This window comes from Corylus avellana, chromosome 7, assembly GCF_965113065.1.
Source record: "Corylus avellana chromosome 7, dhCorAvel1.hap1.2, whole genome shotgun sequence".
Classification (NCBI taxonomy): Eukaryota; Viridiplantae; Streptophyta; class Magnoliopsida; order Fagales; family Betulaceae; genus Corylus; species Corylus avellana.
Genome location: NC_142496.1, coordinates 23,337,874 through 23,360,045, shown reverse-complemented (window position 1 = coordinate 23,360,045; position 22,172 = coordinate 23,337,874). Strand labels below are relative to the sequence as shown.

Sequence of the window (22,172 nt, the reverse complement as noted above, 5' to 3'; positions counted from 1 at the left end):
AGACCATGGATTTGTCAAGATAATTCACACCCTCTTATTAGTCTTTAACCTCTCACTGTAGTGGCCGGCATACTTGGAAAGGCATTTATGCATTTGTGACTTGTCAAAAGAGAAATGTTAGATATTTTTTTTAATGTCTTCTCAATTGTGATGTGGATTTAAAATTATCAATAAATTAAAAGTTAATAATGATAATTTTAAATTCAACGATAATTTTAAAAACCACATCACAATTGAGATAATACTATAAGAACACTAAAAGAACACCTACCATTTTCCTTGCCTAAATGTGTACCTTAATAATTAAATTTAGAAAAAACTTACTGAAGACTCCTGAACTTCCACCCAATTTGATAAACCCTACCTAAACTTCAAAATCTCTCAATTTAGTCATCTGAACTTTCAATTGCTCTCAATTTGGACTCCTCCGTCAGATTTTAAACATTACATGATGTTTATACTCTTAACTTTTGTATAAAATTTCAACTTTCAAAACCCTTTTTTTATTTTTAAAAAAGACCAAAATATCCCAAAACCAAAATTAGGAATATTTTGGTCTTTTTTTTTTTGTATTTTTAACAGCTAAAATTGACAGAGGGGTCACTACAAAAAATGAATTTTTTCCTTAAGGTAGTTTTTGACGTGTTAGGTGATTTGACATGTCACTAAAATTTATTGACATGTGTCGGGCGTTAAAATTATGGGTGTAAAAAATGGTGATTTTTTGACGTGTCACTTTTAACACGTCAATAATTTGACATGTCAAAAAGTGGCACATCAAAAAAATTATTTCTGACACGTCAATAAATTTTTTGACATGCCACTTTTTGACACGTCACTAAAGTTTAAAAAATTATTTAAAAAAATTTCTGAAAGTTTTTTTTCAATTAAATTTACTTCATGTTTAATTTATCATCAAAAATCCAGTTGCAACTCAAAACCCATATAAATCCCTACAAATGTTGAACACCCATATATATCTAACTATTGAAGGAAAATTCTCAAAATCTCATCATAAATTCACTACACAACTCCGATCTCTAAACATCCGGTAGAAATTCCTAAAATACTTCAAACCCCCAAATAATGTGGAAGAACAAATCTAAAAGTGGGTTAGCAAATTTAACAACAACAAAAAAAATTCTATATAAGAGACTAATAGATCTAGAATAACTAAAATTCAATCATTTATAACTTAAAATCCCCAAATATTCACCCCCCTTCCCTTCTCTCTCCATTTCTCTTTCTTCTTCACCTTTTTCTCCTCTTCTCTGCAGGTTCCTCCTCTTCTTTTCTTTTCTTTTGTTTAAGCTACAAACAAGCTCGCGTGAGAAGAAGAAAAAAAAACACACACAAAACACATGCTGATGGGCGCACGCAGGAGGAGATCTGTTCAATAAGAGGAAAAGAAAAAAAAAATTGACAAAATTAACAAATCCCATGAAACTTATTTGAAAGGGAAGGCTGTGGGTGCACGCAGGAGGAGACAGAAAAAGAGGAAAAATGACAAAAAAAAACAAAAAACAAAAAGGGGTCCAGTTGGGGGGTCGCGTATCTCGATGGGATTTTTTGACGTGTCCACAGTAGACACGTCAATAAATTATTGACATGTGACATGTTAAGAAAGTAATCATATAAGCATTGCATAATTTTTATTATTGATTAATAACCATATATATATTTTGTTACCTAATATTAATTATTTCTAAATAAATTAAAGAATACAAATTAAGTACATATATATAATAACCATATATAGTGAAAGCATTGCATAATTTTTATTATTAATTAATAACCATATATATTTTGTTACCTAATATTAATTATTTCCAAATAAATTAAAGAATACAAATTAAGCACGTATAATAACCATATATAGTGAAAGCATTGCATAATTTTTATTATTAATTAATTAATAACCATATATATTTTGTTACCTCCTATTAATTAATAACCATAAATTAAAATGTGGAGATTTCAACAAGGTAGTGCAAGAGTCCTGGGCTAGGAGATGTCAACACAAAGATCCTTGGCAAGTTTTTAGAAGAAAGCAAACTGGGTGCCAGAAGGTCATCTAGCAATGGGTCAAAAAACAAAAGCCACTGACGGAGAAGTATATTCGAGAAAAGACAAACGCACTCAAGCATATTCAGGAAGAGGTAGATCCCCTCAACGTACAAATTGAAAAGGAGCTAAAAGAAGACATAAATACCATGCTAGAACAAGAAGAGCTCAAATGGCGACAGAGAGCAAAAGAAAACTGGTTGCGTGATGGTGATCGAAATACTAAGTTCTTTCATACCTGTGCGAACCAGAGACAGTGCAGAAATCAAATTGAACAAGTTGTGGATAGATTGGGTCGAAGCTGTACATCACAAAGCACAGTAGAGCAGGCCTTCATAGACTACTACAAGGACTTGTTTACGTCGGCCAACCCGTGTGATATAGAAGAATGTACAAAGACTATTGAAGGTAGGCTGTCGGACAACATGAAGACTTCATTGACTACTGCTGTTTCGGAAGATGAGATATTTAGAGCTTTGATGCAGATGGCACCTCTTTAGGCTCCGGGCCCTGATGGCTTCTCTACGGAATTTTACCAACAACAGTGGAAGACGGTTGGCCGTGAGGTATGTAATGTTGCTCTACAATTTTTCCAGAGTTCTGAATTAGACAAGAATATCAATGCCACGCACATTGCACTCATTCCAAAAAAAAAACAGGCCCTAGTTGTGTATCTGATTTTCACCCAATTAGCCTCTGCAATGTAATCTACAAAATAATCTCGAAGGACTTGGCCAATCGCCTCAAGTTGATTCTCCCATATGTTATATCTACAAATCAGAGTGTCTTCATTTCAGGGAGACTAATATCAGATAATATAGTGGCGGCATATGAAACTCTCCATACAATGCACTCTAGGCTATGGAGTAAGGTGGGTTACATGGGAATAAAACTGGATATGAGTAAGGCTTATGATCTAGTGGAGTGGGCTTTCTTAGAGGCGGTTATGCGCCAAATGGAATTTCCGGAAGCATGGATAAAATTGGCCATGGGGTGTGTAAGTTCTGTCTCCTATGCTATCTTGGTGAATGGACAACTAGTGGGAAACATCAAGCCTTCCAGAGGGCTCCATCAAGGGGATCCGTTATCTCCGTATTTATTTATGCTTTGTGCAGAGTCTCTTAGTTCCCTTTTAAGTAGAGCCGAGAAGACTGGAGTATTGACTGGGGTGCCCACTTCTAGAAAGGGTCCTAGGCTGAGTCACTTGTTTTTTGCAGATGACATCTTGATCTTTTGCAAAGCTAATTTAGTGGAATGGAGGCGTTTAACAAAGATACTAGAGAAATATGAAGCAGCTTCAAGACAGAAACTTAATAAGGACAAGACTTCAATTTTCTTTAGTCGAAATACAAGTGCCCCACGGCCCTGGCTTTGCCTGGGGGATTTCAACGAGATAACTAATCAAGATGAGAAGGAGAGGGGTGCAGTTCGACATGAGAGGCAAATGCAACGATTCAAGGACGTTTTGGATCACTGCAACCTTCGTGACCTGGGATTTCAGGGATCACAATTCACCTGGACCAACTGCCGTTATGATGGGGAGTTTATTCGAGAGCTTTTGGATCGTGCCGTTGCAAACACATAGTGGAGTCATAGCTTCGGGAAGTCACTGTCCATGTGCTTGCTGCCAAATCATCTGACCACAAGCCGATATAGGTGCACTTTCAGAGGAACGGACTAGAACAGGTTCGGTCTCAATGCTGGTTCAAGTTCGAATCGAAATGGCACCTTAATGATGAATATAACACAATTTTGGAGGAAGCGTGGAAAACAAAACATAATGGGGTCTCGGCCATGCAGGATATCCAAGATAGGTTGGAATGCTGTCAACGATTACTTTCTCGGTGGAGTAGACATAAATATGGCAATACAGGGAAACAGCTTCAAAAGAAAACCAAACGGCTGGAGTTTTTGCTATGTCATGAAAAACCGAAGGACTGGGCAGAGATCACAAATCTGAAAAAGGATATCGAGTTTTTGTTGGAACAGGAGGATATTTGTTGGAAGCAGCGTGCCAAACAAAATTGGTACCAATATGAAGATCGTAATACACCTTTCTTTCACGCTTGGGTGAACCACCGGAGGCAGATAAATCATATAAGCAGTATTATTGACGAAGCTGGGAGAGAATGGAGGGCGGTGGAGGACATTAGTGACATGTTTGTGGATTATTATAAAACTCTGTTTACTACGGCAGGTACTTAGGAGCCGTATGATTGCATGGAATGTGTAACCTCACGGGTAACACAGGCCATGAATGAAGTGCTGCTGAAAGAGTTCATGGCAGAGGAGGTGGACGTTGCTCTTGACCAAATGCATCCCCTCAAGTCCCCAGGGCCTGACAGTTTTGTGGCTTGCTTCTATTAAAAGTCTTGGCAGGTTGTACGGTCTGAGGTATGTAAAGCAGTTCTAGAATTTCTAAATTCAGGGTACTTGGATCCCTCAATAAATGTTACACATATTGTTCTCATTCCAAAGAAAAAGCATCCTACTAGGGTAACTGATTTCCGTTCCATTAGTTTATGCAATGTGCTCTACAAGCTTATTGCAAAGGTCCTTGCAAATCAAATGAAAAGGATTTTGAATAATGTTATTTTTCTGAATCAAAGTGTTTTTGTCCCGAGGAGGTTAATTACGGACAACATAATTGTTGCTTTTGAGGCACTCCACTCTATGGATGTGCGTTTAAAAGGGCATAAGGGGTTTGTGGCACTCAAACTTGATATGAGTTAGCTTACGATCGAGTGGAATGAAATTTTTTAAAGGCTATTATGACAAAACTGGGATTTGCAAGACGATGGGTCCATTTGATTATGGCTTGTGTTCGATCTGTCTCTTACTCCATACTCATCAATGGCCAACCTTACGAAAATATCAAGCTTTCAAGGGGCATCCGTCAAGGTGACCCGTTGTCCCCTTATCTTTTCATTCTTTGTGCAGAAGGTCTTAATGCGCTGCTAAATAGAGCGGAGGTGGAAGGGCGTATAACAGGCTTACCCATTGCCAGAGGTGGAACTAAGATAAACCATCTTTTTTTCGCCGATGACAGTCTATTGTTTTGCAAGGCAACTATTGTATAATGGTCTCAGATCCAGGGTATCCTTGCTAGCTATGAAAAAGCTTTTGGACAAAAGCTGAACCGCGAAAAGACGTCAATATTTTTCAGTCGGAATACTAAGGAGGAAACAAAGAATTTTATTATGACGATTGCTGGAGTGAATGCTACTAACCGCTATGAGAAATACTTGGGGCTTCCCAATCTCATAAGCCGGTCCCGAGTCAGTGCCTTCAATGGTTTTAAGGGTAGAATTTGGGAGAAACTACAAGGGTGGAAAGAAAATTTTCTTTCTCAAGCTGGAAATGAGGTACTGCTGAAGGCGGTTGTCCAAGTCATTCCAACATATACTATGAGTGTTTTCCTCCTCCCAAAAACACTATATGGGGACATAAATGCAATGATGGCGAGATTCTAGTGGGGGCACAAACAAAATGATAAGCGGATTGCTTGGTTGAGCTGGTCAAAAATGGGGAGGGCAAAGACGGTGGGGGGAATGGGCTACCGTGATTTGGAATGGTTCAACTTGTCACTTTTTGGCAAAACAAGGGTGGCGACTCATTCAAAACCCTAATGGGTTAGTGGCCCAGATCCTAACGGAAAAATATTACCCTCACGAAAATTTTATGGAGGCAGTCCTTGGAAGAAATCCGTCGTATGTATGGCGGAGCATCTGGAAATCATGGAAACTTCTTGATATGGGTTTGGCATGGAGGGTTGGTGACAACACTAAAATTGGTATTTGGAAAGACAAGTGGGCTTGCATGGGGAATATGGGTTATGTCCAGTCGCCTGTCAAAATTCTTTCCCATGAGGAAAAGGTGTGTGACTTGATTGGCATAGAGACCAACTAGTGGAATACGGCTCTTATACATGAGATCTTTGTACCCAAAGAAGCAGCGTTCATTTGTGGACTGGCTATCAGCCCGAGGAGTGGAGAGGATCGGTTGTATTGGACAGGTACCAATAATGGTATTTTTTCAGTCCGCAGTGCGTATCACATGGCAAATGAGAGGTTTGAAATTGATACTAGAAGTTGTTCCAACAGAGAGCAGAATCGGGTGTTATGGAAGAAGATATGGGCCTGTAAAGTTCCACCAAATGTCAAAAATTTTATGTGGAAGGCCCGCAACAACATCCTAGCGACTAGGGAAAATCTGTTCAAGAAGCACATCATGAGTGTTCCCATGTGCCTGGTTTGTAAACTGGAAGTGGGAACCACAGGCCATATCCTTTGGTTCTGCCCCTCTGCTCGAGATGTTTGGAGTGAAGTGTCAGGCAAAATCGGCAAAACCCCTAGTGAAAACCTAGACTTTATGAGCATCATGGAAAAGCTGCTGGACCGGCTCAGCGAGGAAGAAATGACTCTAGCTGCAATTGTTGCTAGGTAGATATGGTTGAGGAGAAATACCTATGTACATGAAAGGAAGTTTAGCTCTCCTCAAACCACCTTTCGCGAGTCACAAGACCAAATGGCGGCTCATATTCTGGCAGAAACTCATGCACAGAAGCACCGAACAGTTGCACAATCTCCCCTCCCCATGTCTTGGACACCTCCCCCAATGGGCTTTCATAAAGTTAACTGGGACGTGTCTGTAGACAAAGTCAAGCGAAGGGCGGGCTTTGGGGTTATAATTCGGGACAACGATGGGAAAGTGGAGGCCATGATGTGTGAGACGCAGGACTATATTCAGGACCCAGCCACCGGAGAAGCTCTAGCAGCTAGACTTGGAGTTGAACTCAGTCTTAATATGGGGCTCACAAAAATTATCTTGGAAGGAGATGCTCTTGAAGTGGTGGGGGCCCTATGCAAAGAGGATGGTATGTATGGGAGGTATGGGCCAATCATTAGAGACATCAAGGATGTGCTCGGCTCCTTTCAAGACATTACTGTGCATCATGTGAAACAAGAGGCAAATGAGGCTGCTCACAAGTTAGCTCTTGTTTTAGGGGAAAACAGGATTTGGAGAGAGGACTTCCCGATTAATATGTAATCATTTGTGTACTGGTTTTTTCAGCTTTTTAATGAAATCTTGGAACACCAATTCAAATATATATATATATATATATATATATATATATATATATATATATATATATATATACAAATTAAATTTTGTTACTTAATATAGGTACCAATTAATTTTGTTATCTAATATTTTTTTAAAAGAAATAATTAATATTATTAATTAATTAATTTTTGACATGTGAAATAATGACACATCAATAATTATTGACGTGTCAAAATGACACGTCAATAATTATTAACGTGGCATTTTAACAAGTCAATAATTATTGACATGGCATTTCGACACGTTAATAATTATTGACGTACGGAAATGCGTCACGTCAATAATTTTTTTATTGACGTGTCACTATTGCCACGTCAATAATTATTGACGTAGCAAAAAGTGTGTTAGTGTTTGCCACGTCAAAAAACACCATGTTTTTTCTAGTGGGTGCAAATTGAGAGCAATTGAAAGTTCAGGAGACTAAATTGAGATATTTTGAAGTTTAGGGGGATATTTCAAAACGGGTGAAAGTTCAGGGGTCTTCAGTGAAATTTCCCCTTAAATTTAATTGTGATGATGGGTGGAGAAAAGATAGGGCAAGAGGCCAATAACAATTAGGAGACTTGATTGGGACCTTTTACCATGCCTTTATTTATAACACATGCGTCGTCCTTGAAGGCTCGTATTTCACATTCACACTTATTGTATTGCGTTCTACATCTCTTTGTAATGGGGCATAGAGACGACTAGAAGAGGAGTAGTTCATGAATTTGGGTGTGTGTCATTACACGGACGTCTTGCGCAGTTGGAGTCATATGTTGATGACAATTTTTCGAGGAGTGACGTGGCATGATGTCCAAGGAGTGGCACAATGTCTGAAGAGTCGTCGGACTGCAAAGAATAACAAACAATAGGATAAGAGCTACCGGGGTGTGCCGGCAGGGGATAGCTCTGATGCCTAAGTCAATAAGTGATTTTGAGAGGGAGAAAATTCATACACCAAATTGTTATAAGTGCACTTGTAAGTGTTGTGTCCCACATTGAGAAATATATAAGAAAAATAGTGTTTAATATACCTAAGTAGACCTTAGCCTATTAGCTTAGGCTTTTGGGCTAAAGTTGTGTTCAATTATGTATATTAATGTATTCTTATTAAAAACTCCATAACCACTTTATCTCCCAACACAAATAAGGAATTGGAGCCCCCGGAATCCACATGTGCCATGTTGGCGAACTGGATCATGGGTATGGGTTACTCTACGATCTCATGTGTTAGTGGGTGGCTCGGTCACGCTTGGTGTTGAACATAGGTGCTCGAGTAATGCTCGGGTGCACGTGTCTTGATTGGACGTTGATAGCTAGCTGTGCCACGTTCTGGCAAACGTGGGTGCTGTTGTTTGGGCATTGGGTGAATCCTACGTTTGAGTGGGTTTTTTTTAGTAGCCGAAAGACTATTGTGTCCTCGGTAAAAGACTGTTTTACCCTCAATAAGCTGACCATGTATCGGACTAGGCTGATTAAGTCTCGACTTAGGCCAGGTCTTAACGAGTTAGTACATTGGACTAGACCTAGAGGCCTGTTGGGCCTTATGTGGCCGATCCATGACCCAACACATTCAATGGCATCGATTCTTTTTTTTGGGGGGAGGGGGTAACTTTATGCAACTTAGGTTAGTTTACACTCCTAATTATATGAAATATATAATTATAGTTTAACAGTGGTTGTGCATCAACCGCAACCAGCTGTGCTCCGCATACACCATCATTCCGCAATCGCTAAACTCCGCACACTTTATCAAAAAAGTGTTGCGCGGTGTTGCACACCCCACTACACCATGTAGCAGCTTTATGTGGGGTGTGTACAACCTTTGTGGCTTCCTTCATGGCTACACGTTCCTCTACTCGAGACACCATGATGCCATGTGCGGCATCGTCATCATTTCTTAAACCACCAAGAGAGAAGAGAGAAAAATGATATAGAGAAAAAAAGACAGAAAGAAGAAAAAAGATACGATTAAAAAAAGAATTTTTTTATACATGTCCACATAAGAAGGGTAAGAGAGATTAGAATTAATAGTGACCTCCACTTCATAAAACGTGATCTTCAACCGATTGAAGTACTTCTTGAAACAAAAAAGAATACTTCTTAAGAATACGTAAGCTACAATACTTGCCTAAAAGTAGCTAATCAAAAAGCAAATTATATGTTCTAGATAAAAAGAAGACAAACGGGTAGACATAATTTTTGTCTCACATTAACTAAATGTACACTATGCAGATATTAGAAAAAAGTAGAACACATATCCTCTAATCGAATAAAACTACGAGTTGATCCCGTTCGCTGACATGACAAAAATTGAATTTTATGTCCAACATGAGAGGAAGCTTATTCCATCCCCTCTAGCACAAGATTGTGCAATTCTCATTGGTTGGTCAAGGAACGTTCACTTCACTCCTATCTTTTTCCTTATCTTTTTTCTTTTTTCTTTCTTCCTTTTTTTTCTTAGGCTGTCTAAACATCATTTTACTACTTTTTCCGAGTAGATTCATTGATAAAGGTGGTTTCCCAAATTTATCCCTTTATTTAAAGATTCCCTCTTATTGTGGTCCTTGCATTTGCTATCAAATGAGTAGACCATTTGGGGGGAGGGGGGAATTTAGACCACGTCACATCTTTGAAACCTGAAGTTTCGTTTTGAATTTGGCTTAGGCGTCGTAAAAAAAAAAAAAAAAAAATTACTACAACATATTTTTGGTAATTTTTTCAACACTTTAAATTTTATTTTATATTTTTTCTTATGAAAAACTTGAAATTAAATCTGAATCAATCATATATGACAGGATTAGGGGATGAAAACAATGCAAGAAGAGAGAACCGTATGATACTCAAGCTATCCCGCCTTAATTCAAAGTGAAACCATAACAAAGAGGCACAGACACAAAGGAAAAACGATTGGTTTTCTTTAAGAAAATAGAAGGAACCAATTGACAAAACTTTTTCCGATGATAAGGATTCGAAATATCACAGATTTGGTCTATAATATATACGATACCTGGCGCATTTACCTGAATTTGTTATCTAATAGCCGGCTTCTCCAGCGTGTATCTCAAGCCAAGAACCCAACCAAGTCGTCAAGATGAGGCACTCTCATTATTCTTGTTAGATCATATATTGTCCCACATTGTATATGGATCCTCCACGTTTCATATTGTATAATTATATGTACTGTTAGGTTAGATTACAGTTTTTTGTGTGATTAAATATACAGTTCTGTTTTCTACAATTCTTCTACTTAACCTATTGATCTTTCAAAACAAAAAAAAACAAAAACTCCTCTACTAACTGTAGTACTTGTAAACCAACGTGAATATAGCCAATAATGCTCTTAGTTTTAGTTCAATTGGGGTGAGAGTTTGGAAGGGACGGATCACCCTTCTAGTATGGACCCCCTACTAGGAGAGATTACTAACCAATGGAATCCCGACCGACGGATAGCTCCTCAAAAAGTGAACTGGACAGCCCCTCAAAAGGTGAACTAACCAAAAGACCCCTAACTAACTGTCGATTCCCCAGAAGATTCACAAATCGATCATCGGTTACTTGCCCAACAGATTTATGGTTAGGAGACTATAGAAGGAAATGTATCCCTCCATTAACGACCTTGCCTATCTGAGCTTAGCCCTATAAAATAAGGGTTGATTCTATAAGGAAAGGATCCGCTTGGGCATCTCCAGAAAGAAAGTCATTCGATCATGAGAATCTACCACATTGTAATGCTGGATCCTTAGCTTCGGATGCTTGCCTTATCAAACCTACTTGCCTTACTTACGACAATCTTATAAAAAGGCAACAAACCTTAGTATGAGGCGTTCGTTCTCTTCCTCTTTTATTCTTTTGTTTTCTATCCTCTCAAAGATCATCTCACTGACTTAAACATTAGAGTGTTTGTTTGTCTTTGTTTTTGTAAATATTCTTGGTTGGACTACTGGTCCGCGGTCAATTATATCCTATCAAAGATAACTATAAGATTTCGAACCAGATACCATGCTCAATCTGATTTTATACCATCCTACTTTTACATGTTTTATGTCATTAATTAAATCTCTCAATATCCGGAACAAAAAAATTTGAATCGGTCAATATAGTGCAATTTGAGTATTTATTATACGAAATTAATGTTATATTGAGGATAAAATTATTGATTAGGAGATAGAGGGAGAGGTATAGGAAGAGAAACAACAGAATAATTTTTCTTTTTATGAAGAAAAAAAATCTCCAACACGAAGCACGCCGAAAGAGTCTTATATTCATTAAAGAAGACTTACCACATCCACATTGATACTAAGCATCTTCGTTATTCTTAAGATAGCCGATTCAAGCTATATACCACAACCTGTAGCCTGTAGGAGAAGAGAAAAGTTTTATAATACCAATCTTCTCTATAAACACCAACAATAGCTTGACGGCCAAATGGCAACCATTATAACAAGAAAAATAATTCAATAAAAGAGCATTGTTTCCAAAAAGGATATAGTTTTCTTTTAAATTAGGTTAAATTTTTTTTCTCAAATTCAGTATATTAAACTGATATGTCTTTAGAGCTCTCACATGCATCTTTAGAGTTTAATAGAGTATGAGATTCTTACGTCAGTTTAAGAGCCTGAATTAAAGAAATTTCCTTTAAAAAAAACAGTCCTTCCTAAATCCTACCGGTCATATCCATTCGTTATTAAAGACTCATAGCGTCTTTGTTCCAATATTCTTACTTTTTATATCACATAAATAACTTTTTACTACCATTCAAATAAAAAGATAACTACAAAACAAAATTTTTTTTTTCACTTTTTTTATACAAAACATTATTCTTTCTTTTTTTCACATCAATTAATTTTGCTACAGAAAAAAAAAAAAAAAAAAAAAAAAAAAAAAAAAAAGCAAAAAAAAAAAAGCCCCAAGGCTTTTACCAAACATAGCCCTATTTTTTGTACGTAACAATCAGTAAAATAAAATAGATTCGCTCAAATGTTTTTTTTTTTTTTTTTCTAATTAAATAAAGAAAAATGGGTTACAGGGTATCAAACAACAACAAATTGATATTATAGGATTGCAGAGGAATTTGTTTTTAAAAAAAAGGTGTTCAATTGTAAGATGAGGAATCAAATGCTCATTGGCTTCCAGCCAAAACAAAAAAAGTGTCATTAGACTGACCCATCTAATGGTCACTGACTAACTTGAAGGACCAGACTAAAGTCTACGAGAAACATTTGGGTCCAATAGTTTAAATTTGTGATGTGAAAGTGATCAAAGTCATCCACGTGGAAGACAAGCCTCGAAAACATGTCCCGGAAGCTTGCCTTTAGCGTACGTTATAAGGTGGACTTGCTTCTCCTAATATAAGAACCACTTTATGGTAAAAAAATATTCACATTATATAAAGTTCATGTAACATGCATCCATACCCAAAAGCTTCGGGGATTCACATGCTAGCTAAGAAAGGCAGCAGCTTCTATCAACCTTTTTGCTGTCTTTAGTTTTATGGAAAGTATAAAAAGGTTACAAAGTTTGAAGTAGAATCACTATTGCATAGAAAAAGGTGCAAGTCAAATGTTCAATTGGTGGGTGTAACAATCCACATTTCTACATGCAAGCTTGAGAGTTTCCTATTAAATAAGAAGAATAATTTAATAAAAAGAAAACAGTTTCAAACGTTTAATAGACTCAACCAGCCATATTTGTTTGCAAAATGCTGAGTAAACTGAATTGTTTCAATAAGGAAATTTGCAACCGGAAATTAAACCCTAATTTATTTATTTTTTTCAAATCGAGCTTATCTCGGCCACCTGTAGGTCAATCTTATGAAATTTAAACCATGCCCATAAAAAGACCTAAGCTAAGCTCATCAAAATGTATTCTGAAGCCATTAAGGAATAAGTTGGAAAGTAGATCAAATTGAACTTTTAGACAACCAAGAAACTCAATATAAACCCACAAATACTAAGGAATTTAATGAGTCAAGTGAAAGTCAAAATAGTGGGAGCTAGGAAAACGAAGTCTTCTCATAATCAATCTCTAAAGACAGATCACATTGAGAAAAGTGGGAGCAAGAGAACAAGGCGACCATCTACCATATTTAAAGATCATTACGCTCTTGATGCAAGCTTAGAAAACTTGGAAAATGATCCTGAAAATTTTTCAGAGGCAATCAATGACAATGGTGTTGATCGAAGTTATAATCAATAAAAGATGAACTTGAATCAATTAGGAAAAATGATCGATATTCGGGAATTGACAGAACTCCCGAAGGTAGAATAAAAAATAAAATAAATAAGCCATTGGATGTAAATGGGAACTAAAAAAAAGTTTAAGGAAGAGAAAAGCATGAATAAATACAAGGCAACGTTAGTGGCAAAAGAGTTTACTCAGCAACTTAGTGTAGACTTATTTGGTGAAACATATTCAATTGTGGCAAAGTTTGCCTCGGTAGGATACTCGTGTCTGTAGTGACAAGAATGAATTTGGTATTGCACCAGTTGGACGTAAAAATGACATTCTTGAATAGAGAATTTTTTTTCAAGCTAGAAAAAAAAAAAAAAAAAAAAAAAAAAAAAAAAAAGACATGTATGTGGTTCAACGAGAAGGTTTCCAAATAGAAGGACATGAGTAAAAAAGTCTACAAGTTAAATATCCCTATATGTAATCAAACAATCTTCCAGACAGTGGTATCTAAAGTTTCATCAGGCTATATTAGAAATGATATTTGATGATCGAGCCCACAAGATAACTGTATTTACATATGGAGGTGTAGGATAAATTGACAATATTATCATTTTTTTTTTTTTGTTAACTGGTAATTGTTCAGATGTGATGAATGAAACAAAAGCCTTTTCAGAATCCAAATTTGAAATGAAAGATATAGGTGAAGTCACTTACGTTTTTAGTGTAAGAATTTCTAGAGAAAGAAATTCAAGATTATTGTATTTGAATCAAAAAAAATATCCGAATAAGGTGCTCAAGAGATTTAATATAGAGAGTTATAAAGCTTTGTGTGCACCTGTTTAAGCTTTGAATAAGGTGCTCAAGAGATTTACCAAAAGCGAACTCTGAGTAAGTCTGTGTCGAAAAGATGAAAAATGTCATGCAATTGGATTAGTAAGTAAGTTTCAATCCAATCTAGGTAAAGAACATTGGCAAGTAATGAAGCGATGCTAAAATATTTGCTAGGCACCAAGAGTATGAAATTGTGTTTTGGGCTAAATGTCTCAAGAATAAGAGTCTTGGAGAAAGTACTTGATCGAATATTAGGTGTTTGTCTACACAAACTTGTGGATGACTAAAGTTGTCAATAGTGGTATAGGTGTAGACTATGTTCTCAGCCAGAAGGAATTAATGTCATTCACTTAAAAGATAGTGAAACGAAGTCACCCCTAATATATATGTTGTCGGTAAAAGAGCGTACGTATGATAAAGGATACGGTCAAATAAGGAAGTGATAAGAGTGATAATCTTGCACCGATATGTGGTATTACATATGAGAGTTGGCACGTGCCAGTTGGGAAAATAAGGAATGTGATGAATGATGACCTCCCATGTTGATAGATTTTTCATGGAAAATGTCTGTTCACGGTAAACATACACAACTCTTTTTAAGAGTTATACTTGATTGTTTAGCATATGCAACTCTTCAGAGAATTACACCTGTTGTAAAGGAGCACCCTTCATCCATAAAAGTATGTTATGGTAATGGGTTTTACAAGATCCAATCATATGGGAAACCCAACCCCATTTGGACCCCTTTCGGCCACAACCCCATGTTAAGTTCCACCATGGTCTGCCAAGCAAGGGCAATATAATCAAGACCGTCATTGTAGCAGGGAGTAAACCGCCATTCTGCTGTTAGCCAAAAAACTGACACAGGATCTTCTTAAAGAGCAACACCTGTTGACTGAATCAGCCACGGAACCAAAAGACTTTCACCACACGTCTCAGCTGGCCAGTGACACCCACAGAGAAACTGTGGAATGTAGATTTGAAGAAGCTGATAAAACACCAATTCCAAGCCCCCCTAACCTCTTACCAAATAAAATAATAATAATGATCGTTTCCCCACCAATGACGTACACAGCTGACGGATAGACTACAGAAACCATTACGGCCCCATACACTAGAGAGTGTATACAGCCCTTTTGGATTAAGGTAGTCTGACAGACTGACATGCTGAAGAAGATTGAATAGCACGAGCAAGAGATCGGACTCTTCAATCCCCTTCATGCACGGCATTACATTATAATAATGATATATATTCTGAATTTTTTTTTACAGTAATTTCCAATCTTTAATATAATTATCATTCGGCATTAAGAGTAGTCCCTGTGGGACAACCAGCCAGCAAAGATTTAAATTTCACGCTAATAATGGTAATAATAATGCTATGTCACAATTTATTAGACAGTTTTTTCAAACTGAGTTAAAAATTTCCTTTTCAATTCAGTATGTTAAACATTTGTCTCATGTGATTCTTACAGTTACATGCTCTAAGAACAGACGTTATAGGCTCTATTAATTTTATTAAAAGTGCATGTATCGTAAGAATCACATTCTAAGAATTAATGTCCATTTAACAAACTGTGTTGGAGAAATTTTCTCCAACTCAATTTTAAGGAAAGTTTTGTCCAATTTATTTGTCACCAATATATCTTATTATGTGACAGTTTATATGATGATCTATGTGTAATATTAGGACCTAGCAGCGTTGGAGGAGAAACATATCCAGTCTGTGAAACCCAAAACTACACAGGTACCATCATGAGTCTAGCATAATACTATTATTTTAGATGAATAATCATATGCTCTTCAAAAGAAGGATATTATCACAAGTTGCCCATATAAGCAAGGGAAGAAAATCCCTCGGTCCCACAAAAAAGAAGGCAGAATATCTTAGATGTGTGTTTCGTGGGGGTATCAAATTAAGGTCGGGGTGAGTTTTATCTCTGGGGAGGAAAAGGTAACCAAGGAAAAAGGGATCGTGATGGCTGTTCGATCATATTGTAAGCGCATCAAATGTTAATCGGTAGACTAAAAGAATTTTGGGATCTAATCCCCACCAGGCTGTAAATTCTCAAGAAACTCCACTTGCTGATGATATTAATATAAACGACAAGTAAAGGACTTTCGAAAATTTCAAAAGATAGGCAGGCAGCCCTTCATGACTGATTCCATTTTCCCTTCTTGCCCTTCCTAGCTTTGCTTAAGGGGGGAATCACATCTTGTCTTACCCTTAAAAAAGTATTCCCAACAAGTTGCATGACCTCCCTACCCTCTCAGCCAGTTTATAAGGAACAAGCATGGCAATCTCTTCCCCATACCATCCCTTGACTGAGGAGGCTGCTCTTCACTTTGTCTTTAAGTTTCTTTCGCTTTCGTGCGTTCTTTTGTTTAAGCACTCCATACTTCATTTCTAGCTAAATACAAATAGCCTACTCACCTACATCCATCAAACTCCTCCAGTATTGTCACCTTCTCCTACCTAAATTTTCGTTCAGATTTCCACCTGAGAGCAATGGCATCAAGCTTTTTCAATTCTTCTCGCGGTCCTAACTCCTCTTGGACGCCAAAGCAAAATAAGCAATTCGAGAAGGCTCTGGCTTTGTATGACAAGGACACTCCAGACCGCTGGCAAAATGTGGCCAAGGCCGTGGGTGGGAAATCCGTCGAGGAAGTAAGAAGGCACTACGAGATCCTTGTACAGGACCTGATAAATATAGAATCTGGTCAAGTCCCGCTGCCCAATTACAAGGCCGCGGCAGGGAGCAACGGCAGAGGATTTGAGGACGAGCAGAGGTAATGCACTGATAACTTTTTACCCATTACTGCAACTATATAATCTCCATCGCTTTATGTTTCACCATCCAAGGTTTCTCTCTGCTCAACTTTTATAAATGCCATTTACATAAGTGCCTCTTCCTTATGGAATTCCAAGTGGAGAATGTGTTCATGGACTACTCACTGCCACAATGTCATCTCCCATGATAGATGTCCATAGCAGGACATATCCATGTTCACTGAATCTGAATTAATGGATTATCGTCGAATAGATTTATGGGGTAGTCCAGGACACTTTTTTTCCGCTATATATATTAAACATATCATAAGACAAACACATTTTCACGTCTCAGGAAAAATCCAAAAAAGTAATAAGGATCCCTTCATGCGTCAAGCACGAAATAAACAGCAGCCTTTAACAGCTGCTATAATATGAACAGAAAGAAGTGTCAACTATGTCATTCTACCTACACGGATTATCACTACAGTACCCACCGGATGATACTTTGTACAGGACGATGTCAGCATACGCTATATATATATATATAAAAGGAGTGAAAAAATGGTAGACCTGATTTACGAAAGAAATAACGTACTCACCATGTCCCTTCCCTCAAACAGATTGATATTGCAAATAACCTTCAATTATTCATTTTCTTGATGAGACCCAGAGAGCTAGTAACAAGATCACGTTCCTACCACATCATCCACAACCACTTTCCTTCTCTGGTAGTTAACACTTCGGAGTTCGGACCAAACATCGACCCTTTGCATGCCTCCCAAGAAATATCATAATACTTTTTGCTATTTTCGATTGTAATTTTATATTATGATCTATCCATAATCTATTCAACTTTGTAAGAGAAGACCCACATGAAATCTAATCCTACTTGTTTTAGACCAAATGCACATGGTCCTCTATTTTTGAGCCCACGCCAAACCGACCTAAATATTATTTTAATCTAGCCGTTTTTTTTTTTATATTATTTTCTAATCATTTTAATCTAGCCGTTGTTTATAAATGAGGATAATTCTATGACGCAAACACGTTGTTTCCTATGAGATTTCACATTCCTCGGTAACACTTCATTAATCCCCAGACTTGCACACGACAGTGATTCTTGGATCTAGCTGGGACTTTTGGCTGCCTTTAGTATTTCGAGAAAGAAAGAAAAAAATCAAGCAGACAACTTATATGCATTTGTTATCATGAGACTCACTTCTCGATCATGCATACTTGGAATATTTAATTTAAATAAGGTGATTAACAGAGTAAAAAATCTATAGCTCTAATATCATGTTAAATTATTATTTATCTTAAAAATTTAAGCCGATAAAAAAATAAATTTAATCTTTTAATTTATACTTAACAATACTAACCGAACAAAACTATTCAGAGCTCACACACGCCCTAACTCACGTGCCTCTAGAAGAGTTGCCTCTGTAATCCACACACCTCACATGCTGCCCACTACTGCTCACAAGTTGTTGCCATTAGCCGTTTTTGGTGTTTCAGAACCAAAAACAAACGTGGAGGATGCGATCATGCTGAACTAAGAAAAAGTTTATCATGAAACGCCATCGCACTCTCTCACACACCACTTGAATTTTTGATTGTACGTCCATCCCACGAGCTTTACGTGCAAAGCCACCCAAATCCGAAGCACCATCGTGTGTCTTGCTCATGCACTTATCCCACGTGACATGCACACGCTACACATGTCGAAGTGTATTTCCTTATGCCAGTTAGAGAATTACTTCTCCCTCACGTGTGGAATATTTAATCAAAAATCTCTAATTTTAATATCATGTTAAATCACAATTTTTTCTAAAAATTTAAACTGATAGGAAGAAATAAATTTAATTTATACTTTAACAATACTAACCGAACAAAACTATTCAGAGCTCACACACGCCCTCACCCACATGCCCCTAGAAGAGTTGCCTCTGTAATCCACACACCTCACATGCTGCCCACTACTGCTCAAAAGTCGTCGCCATTAGCAGTTTTTGGTGTTTCAGAACCAAAAACAAACGTAGAGGCCGCCATCATGCTAAACTAAGAAAAAGTTTATTATGATACACCACCACACTCTCTCACACGCCACTTGAATTTTTGATTGTCCATCCCACGCGCTTTACGTGCTGCCAACAAAGCCACCCAAGTCCGAAGCGCCATCATGCGCCTTGCTCATGCACTTATTCCACAAATGGAGATCTATTAAAATTCTTAGAAAATTTCAGTTTCTGGAGTTATTATTTTATTATTTTATTAGTAGTGGGACACCTGGCAGAACAATAACCCTTGGATGAAAAATGGACGGTCTAAATCTGAAATTTCAGAAACTGAAATTCCCCTAAGAATTTCAGTGGATCCAAATTCCTTATCCCACATTTCATGCACACGCTACACATGTTGAAGCGTAAGCTTGGATGAAAAATGGACGGTCTAGATCTGAAATTTCAGAAACTGGAATTCCCCTAAGAATTTCAATAGATCCAAATCCCTTATCCCACATTCCATGCACACGCTACACATGTTGAAGCGTAAGTTAGTAGCCCTTATCGACCCACTTCAACGACCTTGTTGGCACAGTATCAAGGATCCACTATTTGCCTAATTATCCGACCTCTGTGTCAATGCCGGCCACCATCCAATCCTGCCCACTGTACGCCACTGTTTGACCCCAACTCACTATCGGCTACCATCCAACTTAAAGTAATGGTTCTAAGTTCAAATCATAATTCGATAGTTTATCTCTCATTTTAGTTAAATATTCTATATATTAGGCACTAGTTGTTGGGATGAGTTTGAGCCCACCTTTTTTATTTTTTATTTTTTATTTTTTATTTTTTTGACATATCCGCATAAGAGGGGAAAAGGGGTTCGAATTAGTGACCTCCACTTCATTAAGTGTAGTCCCAACCGATTTAGCTACCTCTTAGGGACTTATTAAAGAAGTATTAATTAAATTACTAAATTCACCATTTTCTATCATTTTAAATTCTTAAAATGAGTGACATTTAAAACAACTAAATTCAATAATCATTTTCAATAACTCTTTTGGAAGCATTCCCCGCCTCATTTTTGTCCTATTTGTAACAAGAATATACGGAGGAAAAAATCCCATTTGACTCTCCTCCCCCTTATATTCCATATTTGCTTAGGAAAAGAAAAGGGAAATAAAATACCAACTTAATTGGTATTTACAATTATATTACACCACTTGCGAGACCTTTTTGTATGAATTAACTAATGCTGATTTTTTTTTTTTCTTTTTATATCGTTTTCCCCCCTGCAGGCTTATGAAGGATCTAAGGCTCTAATGAAGCCAAAGTATCAGTCATGTGGTGATAAGATCTGTATAAAAGTATATGCACGAGTACAGAAAAAGTAAAATTGCTGCTCGTCGTGGTTGTGCCTTTAGCCGTAATATGCTAGTTGTGTAATTAACCAGTTCAATACATGCCAAAAAAAATAAATAAATGTATTTGCGTGTACCTATGCTAAAGGATTGCCTAATTTGAAGAAACATTGTGATTGTCTCTGAATGCTCCCTCTATATCGAATGTTCAAGCAATAAAGAAACTAATAATCAGATCACATGGAAATCTATGGGAATAAAGACAATCGATTCAATAATAACCAAATTAGAAGAAGAGAAGTGCTACCAAATGCACAATATGTCATAATTCAACCGGAAATTTAGATCGTTTACTGACCTTTCAAAGGCTAGGCCTGCGTTGAGGAAATCTGGAAGCTACGAACAGTATGCCGGGAACCAGTGCGATTGGCAACAGCTTGGAGAGAGAAATCTGGCTGAAAATTTGAGCGAAGAAGCGTAACTGGCTATGATTTGAGAGCAGGGGGAGGATATCTATGGGAATAAAGACGATCAATTCAATAATAACCAAATTTGAAGAATATAAATACTAGCAAATGCACAAATATATTACAATTCAACAGCAATTTTGGCATCGTAAATTTTGATCGTTCGCTGTCACTGACCTTTCAAAGGCTACCCCTACGTTAAGGAAATCTGGAAGCTACGAACGGTATGCCAGGAACCAGTGCGATCGGAAACAGCTTCGGGAGAGAGGTCTGATTGAAAATTTGAGCGAAGAAGCTGAACTGGCTCTGAATTTTTTTATTTTTTTATTTTCAATTCAAACGGGGAAAAGAAAAGAGAAAACTGGCTCTGATTTGAGAGCAGAGGGAAGGCGCTAAGGAAGTAGAAAACAAAGAGAAAAGGCGGGAAAAATGTGGTTTCGGCCCTTTCGGGAAATTGGGATGGCAAATGGGCCTAGAACGCCCCGAAATGCAGTTGTTCGCCTCAAGCCCACAACTGACAACTGTCCAAGTCGGTGCAAAATCGTGGCCGTTGAGCTGCATTCGTTGCGTACGAGGATTGCCGTAAAACTGAAAGGCTGATGATTGAATAATGGAATTGTACCAAAAATGAGAAGGATGGAGATGCGGGGTATCGATCCCCGTGCCTCTCGCATGCTAAGCGAGCGCTCTACCATCTGAGCTACATCCCCTTGCTGATGAGGAAGCTCAACAAAGACATTTAATCATTTCTTTTTATTTTTTGGTTCCAATAGAACTAATGAACAAGAGTAATGCTGTCTACTTCCAAGTTGTTTTTAAAATTATAATTAAATCAAAATTTAATAGTAATTAATCTTATATCGAATGATAATTTTAGAAATCATATCAAAGAGTATTTGTAGCATTCCTCAATATGATTATAACTTGATAAAAAGTATGTACATTTGAGTTTAATGCTTCTATTTAGGTTAAGTTCAATATTTCAATTGGGTTAATATACAATATCAATTTATTATGGGGTTATAATGTCCTCAACTTATGCGAGCATAAAATGACAACAATGCCCTCCATAATATATTAAAAAAATTAAAAGGAAAAAACAATTTTAAAAAAAAAAACCCAGAAAAAATAACCCACAGTTTAGTGTAAGATGTCGTCATTTTGAGGGTGGGATGAGGCTAATAAAACTCTAACGCTAGATTAATTGAGTACATGGACCAAATTAAAAGATCGAGAGGCAAAGAACATTGCAACAAAGGTGGTAGATAAATAACGGGGTAAATGACTAAATATAATTTCCCCATAACAAAAATAAGTTGGGACTTAAATTCTTTTATGAGCAATATCATCTACCACCAATTGAGCCCTGTGTTGATATGTTCCAAACCCA

The 22,172-nt window shown here is 37.2% G+C and overlaps 3 protein-coding genes and 1 non-coding gene across 4 annotated transcripts; 3 read left to right on the top strand and 1 right to left on the bottom strand.

Moving 5' to 3' along the window:
• Positions 1–3,858: 3,858 nt before the first annotated feature.
• Positions 3,859–5,537, top strand: LOC148584687 (uncharacterized). The gene is made up of 3 exons (XM_088518571.1): positions 3,859–4,261; positions 4,493–4,617; positions 5,154–5,537. Exons 1-3 carry the CDS (start codon positions 3,859–3,861, stop codon positions 5,535–5,537), a joined length of 912 nt encoding a protein of 303 aa, XP_088374697.1.
• A 1,054-nt stretch (positions 5,538–6,591) lies between these two features.
• On the top strand, positions 6,592–7,113 carry LOC148584686 (uncharacterized). Its single transcript, XM_088518570.1, has one exon. It carries the CDS (start codon positions 6,592–6,594, stop codon positions 7,111–7,113), a length of 522 nt encoding a protein of 173 aa, XP_088374696.1.
• Positions 7,114–16,634: 9,521 nt separating this feature from the next.
• On the top strand, positions 16,635–17,018 carry LOC132185059 (protein RADIALIS-like 5). Its single transcript, XM_059598889.2, has one exon. It carries the CDS (start codon positions 16,688–16,690, stop codon positions 16,970–16,972), a length of 285 nt encoding a protein of 94 aa, XP_059454872.1. The 5' UTR covers positions 16,635–16,687; the 3' UTR covers positions 16,973–17,018.
• A 4,401-nt stretch (positions 17,019–21,419) lies between these two features.
• On the bottom strand, positions 21,420–21,492 carry TRNAA-AGC (transfer RNA alanine (anticodon AGC)). Its single transcript has one exon. It is a non-coding gene; the product is annotated as a tRNA-Ala (tRNA).
• Between the last annotated feature and the right edge of the window lie 680 nt (positions 21,493–22,172).

Excerpts from the sequence above, each read along its gene's own strand:
- LOC132185059 (XM_059598889.2), top strand. The coding sequence starts at position 16,688 with ATGGCATCAAGCTTTTTCAATTCTTCTCGCGGTCCTAACTCCTCTTGG.
- LOC148584686 (XM_088518570.1), top strand. The coding sequence starts at position 6,592 with ATGGCGGCTCATATTCTGGCAGAAACTCATGCACAGAAGCACCGAACA.
- LOC148584687 (XM_088518571.1), top strand. The coding sequence starts at position 3,859 with ATGCAGGATATCCAAGATAGGTTGGAATGCTGTCAACGATTACTTTCT. Across the intron at positions 4,262-4,492 it reads AACTCTGTTTACTACGGCAG|GGTACTTGGATCCCTCAATA; the intron begins GTACTTAGGAGC and ends TTCTAAATTCAG. Across the intron at positions 4,618-5,153 it reads TCTACAAGCTTATTGCAAAG|ATCCAGGGTATCCTTGCTAG; the intron begins GTCCTTGCAAAT and ends TAATGGTCTCAG.